At 45.5% G+C, this 7,977-nt stretch overlaps 1 protein-coding gene across 3 annotated transcripts in view; it reads left to right on the top strand.

Moving 5' to 3' along the window:
* The first annotated feature begins 6 nt into the window (after positions 1 to 6).
* LOC100741244 (LIM/homeobox protein Lhx5) overlaps positions 7 to 7,977 on the top strand; it is a 25,437-nt gene continuing 17,466 nt past the window's right edge. For all 3 annotated transcript variants that reach the window (XM_033318521.1, XM_033318517.1, XM_033318523.1), the window contains exons 1-2: positions 7 to 1,131; positions 5,145 to 5,337. In XM_033318521.1, coding sequence (XP_033174412.1) covers positions 5,165 to 5,337 — 173 coding nt within the window. In that variant the 5' untranslated portion in view covers positions 7 to 1,131; positions 5,145 to 5,164. The remainder of the gene's footprint in view (positions 1,132 to 5,144; positions 5,338 to 7,977) is intronic.

Genomic DNA, 7,977 nt, shown 5'->3' with positions numbered 1-7,977 from the left:
GGAACGGAGCGCGAAAGGTCCCGCGCCGTGGTCGTGTCCAATGGGCGTAGCCCGTTCCAGCTAGGCGCGCGACGTCTTGTCCAAGTAGAGGGGGGCCCTCGCGGTTGTCACAGGTGCAGCCAGTTGGCTGGCGAACTCGAGGCGAGCGTGCTCGAGGATCGTCGCGTTTCACGTTTCGCGTCGTCGATCAAAGCGCAACCGTTTGTCCGGTAATCGTTCCATCCACTCGTACGCATCTTCCTCGGTCTACCATCTCCATCCAAGTTACGTTCTAACGTCATCGTTTACGTCGATCCGTGAAACGCAATTTAAATAAAAGAAAGAAAGAAAGAAAGAAAGAAAGAAAGAAAGAAAAAAAAGACAAATAACCGGAAAGAGTGCGGATCTCGAAGGAGAATTCGTTGGCAAAAATCAGCGCGCGTCGTGTGGTTGCTTGCACGGCGAAAAGTAGGCAACGGGATCATCGCGCGAAGGTAAAACGCGCACAGCGGCTCTTGATGCGGCCCGTCGCGCGGACGCGCACGTCGCGTCTGAGAGATCTGTCGCGATACCGGTCTCATCGGCGCCATGATCCATCGCGGAGTGTCTAGATCCGAAGGGAGAAGACGATCTTAACGCGACACAGGCTTCATCACGATGTGCCGGCGGTACCGGCTGATCAGCTGAGACACACGAACGTTGAAACCGTTGGAAATTCGAGGATTGAAAACTCTCCTGACCGAGCGATTGCTCGTCGAATTCTTATTAAGACAAAAAAGAAAAAAAGAAAAAAAAGAGAGAGATCGAAACGTTCAAACGTTTCAGCCTCGAGATAAAAATCAAGCCAACGTACGAGTCACAACCGTACGGAAGGGACAAGACGACAACGACGACCAATCATCTATAATCCGATAAAGTGATTAACGAGAAACGTGGTTTTACGTTAGACGCGGATAAACGTAAGATAACGCGCACGCGACTGAAAACTGGGAAACACAGGAACAGAACTCGGGAGGAAAAGAGGAGCGAAATTTGTCAAAATATCGAGTGTGTGCTGGGAAAAAAACTGGCAGCCAAGGGGGGAAGTGTGAGAAGTGCGATTTAACGGGCCCTGCTGCGCACCCCTGCCCGTCACCCAAGCCTGTAACATAGGTAAGTAGATCGTTTCGGTATTACAACGTCTATCTAATATATACATTTTATTCGTATCGGTCGCTTTTATCGCGAAATCAGAGGAAATTTCTGCCGAATCGTCGAATTATTTTCCAAACGTTCCATCGAACGTTCGCAGAGACGTTTCCGACTCGTCGATTGTTTTAATTTCGGAAGTTAGATCGGAAGGGAGAACGCGCGTACCTTAACGATAAGAATTCGTGGATACAGAGAGGATTTCGTTTCGTTTATTTCGTAGAATTTCACGTACGAAGAATGTCTAGGAGAAACGTTTCGAGGATTTCGATGGATGAATTTATTCCGCGGCTTGGCTCGCAGGATCGTGCGAGAGTTTTCACGGAATTTCGTGCAAGCCAACGTCAAAGTGGTCGGTTCATTCGTTCTCCAAGAGATCTCTAAGAGATCGCCGTTGCTTTTCGCGAGTAATCGGTGCTTTACGATCTTCTTTCGTCGAGAAATATTTCGATTATAAACAGCGAGAGGATCGGAGGATAACGTTGGTTTAACACCTCGTAAGCGCCGGCGCCAGGTCGAGCTCGCATACGCACCGCGGAAGGTCAGAGGGTTTTCCTCACGGACATCTCGAGTTTCGAGCCGAGAGAAACGATCCCTATGATATTTTTCTCCAGGCTTCTTTTTTCTCCTTTTTTCCTTTCGTAGACAGTAGAAACGCCGTTCGTTCGCTTATCGTGATTGATCGTACCGTAATTTGGATGTCATAGGAATGCGCGTTTTTTATCCGCGGGTGATGGATTGTCCCGCGGTTCGGATCTAACGAGGATAAATTTGCCTCGGACAGGGTTGAACACTCGTCGAAATACGCGTCATTGTGCGTAACGAACGACCGATTCGAGGAAATTGTAATCCTCGTCGATGCAAATGCAAGCGGGACTACGCGCTCGGCCGACAGATTTCTCTCTGACCTCGCTAGGAAAAAATGAAACGAACCGCGAGAGAAAACGGATCGTTACGGGTAAAAATTACCGACCGATAGCGAACGAGTTCACGAGCCAAAGCTATATTACGGTAAAAAGAGTGTAACGACTTCTATGAGAAATACGCGATTTAAAAGATCGTCGAGAAACGATCGATTCGAAGTGACCGATACGGCTATCGAATTGTAGCGACGGGAAAGTAATATCCATCGTATGTTAACGTTCTGACGACAAACCGATAAAACAAGTTATTTTATTAAGTCTAGTACCAACGCACAGTTATCGAATGAAAATGAAAAATTGTCGATAGCTGTCCGATACCGTACAAACGTTTTTCTTTTTTTTTCTTTTTTTTTTTTCTCTTGTTAATTAGCACAATCCGCGCTTCGAACTTTCTCTCTACTCCTTTGCGTCCTTCTGATGTTTCATTATGCGGCGTCGTATTCTTTCCTCTTATCCTCCGTGGGCTGCATCCGTAGATAGCGCGAGAACGTAAACCGCGGAAGGGTTTAAGAGCGACGCATTAGCATATTCCGAAGGGGCGAAGAAAAATATCGACATCGAAGGTATCAGATCGCGTTCGACTCGACGGATTCGCGTAGCGTGGCGATCGTATCGATTGCGAATTTCACCGCGAGCTTTACGCGTTTTACGTTAATCGTCGTTCTCGTTTCTGCAACTGTTGCGCGTACGAATCTTCAGCCGACTTTGAAGTTGCGATTCAAATTTTTCGATAGTCGCGAACATCGTTCTTCGTACTCGTATCGACGTTAAGTTTTTGCAAAACGTCTCGACGCTTTGCAACGTGAATACGGAAAAATTCGAACGTTAAGAACGGAGCGAAAGAGAGAGAGAGAGAGAGAGAGAGAGAGAGAGAGAAAGAGAGAGGAAGAGCAGAACTTTTTGATTGGATAAAGCGATCCTGGCGAAAGGTGGCACGCGTCGTACGGTTGATAGAAAAGAATCGGATTAATGAAAGCCCGTTTCCGTTCGGGCTTTCGTCTCACGTACGCTGAATCCTAATCTGGTTTCGACGATTCGAGGAAATCGTGCCTCTCGTGTCCTCCGTTTCTTTTTCACGCGCCACGGCCGTGAAATCGTTTCTCGCGGTATCTGATTTAACAAATGGAAGGTGAACCACGTTAAGGAGATGTATTTCAAAGACGCGCAAGTTATCTCTTTCGATCTCCTTCGTTGTACATGTACATTTTCCATATCTTTCAGCGGAACGAAAACTTTGTCAACTTTTTCTCTTCCCTTTACGGTTTATCGTGGCAAGTAGATTTTCCGGATCAAAGTTTTCAGTTTATCAGGGACGTGCATCGCGTGTTTATCGCGAGTCGAACGTTTGCGATCGGTATTTGGTTCGAGCATCGCGTACAACCAGAAAATATCCCGTGGGAACTGGATTTTGCCGTAGGAATTATACTCGTGTAAGTCGATTTCGCGTGCAAACGATTTAAATCTCGAGGTAACCGCGGGGTGGTTCGACTCGGTTCGGCTCGGCTTTCTCCTTTTTCTTCTCGCCCTCCCGCAAAACGGAGGGAGATGAGATGCGCAAGGTCAGACCTTATGGGGTGGGAGAAGGGTTGCTAGGTTGACAACCCTGCCGGCAGGGAGGAACTCCGCCCATTGGCGGAAACCGCGAAAAAAAGAGAGGAGCGAACCCCCTAGAGGGTTCAGCAATGGCGAAAAAAGAAGTCAGAGGTCGCCGGTACGAGAGAAGAGGAGGCGACGTGGCAGCCGTCGAAATAGACGAAGATAGAAACGGGCAAACGAAGTAGGCGAAGAAAATGTAATAGAGGGCAATCTCGTCGGCGAATGTTAATTAACAACGAATTGTAATCATCGAGCGCCTCGTTCGGCCAACGATACGCTCGCTTCGTGGCTATTGACAAACAATTACGATACTATAAAGATACAAGCGCGATCGTTAAATTTGATGGCATAACAGATTACGTTGTTACTTTGGATATCGTCGTCGTACATCGTGTTATTTGACTTTCCCATCGTTTTCTGCTCTTTTCTCTTTAAAAGAAATTTGTCTTCGGACAATGGTGTTACCGAGCTACGATACGATACGACAAGCTTGTTTTTCCTCGTCGTTCTTTTTCTTTTTTTACTCTATCGTCGTGGCATATTGCTACCGATCATCCTCGAGTCTTGCTTATTATTTTAATCGTCGGGAAACGCGAGTCGTTTACGCGAGATGTAGATAAGGCTGTATCGACATCAACGACGAGGAGGTCGCACCGTGTTGCGATTTGCTTCTCCGTTGTCTCTCGTACAGTTCGGTAAGCCGTGCGCAGTAATCAAAACGTTCGAATGACAAAAAGCGTCGGTGTATAACGCGCAGTTTGTTATGCACGTGCGCAGCCACGGCAAGTACGGCCGATTTTCTTTCGCCTCGGAATCTATAATCGAGAACGTTTTAAACCGATACTGCGCGTGTCTCGTTTTCTTCCAACGTTCCTCCGATTAAAATATCCACGCCCCGGTGGTCGAATTTTTCTACCGTGAGAAACGCTTCAAAATTTTCTCGAATTCCGCGTCGAAAGAAACGTTCAGTGTTCCAAATGCGTTTCTTTTTTCTCTCTTCTTTTTTTTTTTTTATTTCGCGATGGCGCGCAACATCAAAGTAGGGTATGTACTCTGATAACGCACACACGCGCGCAACAGACTGAACGCTAGTTGAAACACGGTGTCGCAGAAATTTCCTCGTTTTCCACGTTTCGTTTTTCGGACGATGACGCGGGCGTTCGAACGTGCGCGAAATTAAAACGCCTCGTCAGGTCGCGGCAGCGCCCGTTCCATCAACTTTTCCCGGTGCTCGACGTTTTCACCTGTACCGGTATTTTTCTGTCCAATCCTGCCGCGTTTTGCCAACGACGTAAATTCGCTAAATTCGAGAAAATGAACGCTCGCCACGGCCACGTCCAATACGTACGAATTATTAAAAATCGTGCTCATACGCCTAGTATTTATTCGAACGTTAACCACGTTAACCGATCTCGTTATAATCCTCTGTATTCACAGATGCTCTCTTTCTTTTCGAAGCAGGGAGACGTGGTCTGGCGATGATCCTGTCATGTGCAGGATGCGAGAAACCAATTATGGATCAGTACCTGCTGAATGTTTTGGACCGGGCATGGCACGTCGAGTGTGTCCGCTGCTTCGATTGCAGAACCACGTTACAGGACAAGTGTTTCTCCAGGGAAGCGAAGCTGTTCTGCAGAGAGGATTTCTTCAGGTAGGTAACTTGCCTACGCGTCTATTGTCTATCCTCGCCGTCGCGCTTCCGCGTTTACGCGCCCTCCTGATCATTAATAAACGATCGCGCCATTGAAATCGTCTTATTCGATAGAACAGAAGCTGCTACGACGAGCTAGTTTACGGACGAATGGCTGTCGAATATCGATTGGACGATGCTTTATCGCGTAACGAACGAGACGACTCGAATCGTCTCCAAGGGGATATTTTCCTATAGGAGTAGATTTTATGATAGATATTCGAAGGTACGCGTTTATCGATTTGCCACGTTTGATCGCTGTGAATGAACCGCGTTAATTGTTATTTTTATCTTGCCAGCTATAAATTACCAGCGATTGTTAATCTCTATCTGAACATTTCTAACGCGATATTTGAAATTCGAAACGTATTTCGAGGATTTTTTCAAAGCGTGCAGCAACCGTATAAGTTGATTAATTGCTTCGACCGCGTAAGAACCTGTACAGGTATTCGGAATAGGGAAAAAAGCTTCCGCGGAAACGATACAAACAGGTATACCATTAGTTAGCGATTCGTCAGGCCAAATCGTCCCTTTGCTTGTCCGTACGTACCTGTAATTAGGTTTCTATTATGGTTGTTGCCATCGATGGAACGCAACACGATAGATCGTTAGAAAAGTCACGGGGCAGTGGCTTTTTCTCTTGTTTCCTTCGGACAGAAGAGCGTACCGGCATCGCGACAAACTGTTTTCTGTTTGCATAATTAAGTAAACTGTCGTATCACAACTGGTACTAGTCCGTCGACGCTGTTAGGCAAAATCGAAAGATTTACGATCGATGCATTGGCGGACAATCGTCGAGACGTTTATCTTTTCATCTTTTTTACACATTGTCTATTTCTTTTTTTTTTTTTTTGTTTCTTTTTTGCGCTGAAACGCGTCGATGGTGGAGCTGCGTATAACCCGAGAGAAAAAGCATTTCGCGACGAATGGAAAGGAGGCCTTGACATTTTCCCAGACAACTGCTGCGTTATTTCGCTCTATCGAGCTTCCGAGCAAAAATCACTCGGTCGATCGAGAGCCGTTCCGCGAGCGAAACACGCCAGCGCTATCGCGATTCGTTACGCGGTCCATCGACGTTCTATATTCGTCCTACTATATCCTCTGGTTGGTAGTCGATTTCTTGGTTCGCGATTCCACAGACTTCGTGACTCCTGTTTCTTGCCACGTTCCGAGCAACGAACGCGCAAATAATATCAATACCTTTCGATCGGCTCTCGAAAACCACCACCCTTTCGTGTCAAATTTTCCACCTTTCGTAAATCGTGCAAGAAATAAAACCGACGATCGACGTTAGGAGGAAATCTGTGCCTCGAGTTGCCTTTTTGGTTCAGACTTAACGATCGAACGACGGTGAATCTGTACTTTCAAATTTGAAAAAGTGAAACCGAAAGACACTTTTGTGTCAAATTTTCTATCTTTCGCAAATCGTGCAGAAATAAAACCGACGATCGACGTTAGGAGGAAATCTGTGCCTCGAGTTGCCTTTTTGGTTCAGACTTAACGATCGAACGACGCTGAATCTGTACTTTCAAATTTGAAAAAGTGAAACCGAAAGACACCCTTTTGTGTCAAATTTTCCATATGTACTTTCAAAGTTGAAAAAGTGAAACCGAAAGACACTCTTTTGTGTCAAATTTTCCATCTTTCGCAAATCGTGCAGAAATAAAACCGACGATCGACGTTAGGAGGAAATCTGTGCCTTGAGTTGCCTTTTTGGTACAGACTTAACGATCGAACGACGCTGAATCTGTACTTTCAAATTTGAAAAAGTGAAACCGAAAGACACTTTTGTGTCAAATTTTCTATCTTTCGTAAATCGTGCAAGAAATAAAACCGACGATCGACGTTAGGAGGAAATCTGTGCCTTGAGTTGCCTTTTTGGTACAGACTTAACGATCGAACGACGCTGAATCTGTACTTTCAAATTTGAAAAAGTGAAACCGAAAGACACTTTTGTGTCAAATTTTCCCCCTTTCGCAAATCGTGCAGAAATAAAATCGACGTTAGGAGGAAATCTGTGCCTCGAGTTGCCTTTTTGGTTCAGACTTAACGATCGAACGACGTTGAATCTGTACTTTCAAAGATGAAAAAGCGAAACCGAAAGACACTTTTGTGTCAAATTTTCCATCTTTCGTAAATCGTGCAAGAAATAAAACCGACGATCGACGTTAGGAGGAAATCTGTGCCTTGAGTTGCCTTTTTGGTACAGACTTAACGATCGAACGACGCTGAATCTGTACTTTCAAATTTGAAAAAGTGAAACCGAAAGACACTTTTGTGTCAAATTTTCCCCCTTTCGCAAATCGTGCAGAAATAAAATCGACGTTAGGAGGAAATCTGTGCCTCGAGTTGCCTTTTTGGTTCAGACTTAACGATCGAACGATGCTGAATCTGTACTTTCAAAGTTGAAAAAGTGAAACGAAAAGTTAGGTTCGTGCCGGAAAATCTAAAAGAAAAAAACCATGCGATATGGTAAACGCTGCTAATCTAGAAACGATCTGTTCGCGTTTGTCCCCGACGATTCGCAGATAAAATCAACGTGTACCGTTTTATCGGCTCGTTAAAATCCGCCTTTTGATCTGTCAAGCGTTCGCGACTTTA

Source organism: Bombus impatiens, unplaced genomic scaffold (genome assembly GCF_000188095.3).
Source record: "Bombus impatiens unplaced genomic scaffold, BIMP_2.2 scf_0017, whole genome shotgun sequence".
NCBI classification, from domain to species: domain Eukaryota; kingdom Metazoa; phylum Arthropoda; class Insecta; order Hymenoptera; family Apidae; genus Bombus; species Bombus impatiens.
Note: the sequence above shows the minus strand (reverse complement) of the source record. Positions and strands in the feature narration are given on the sequence as shown.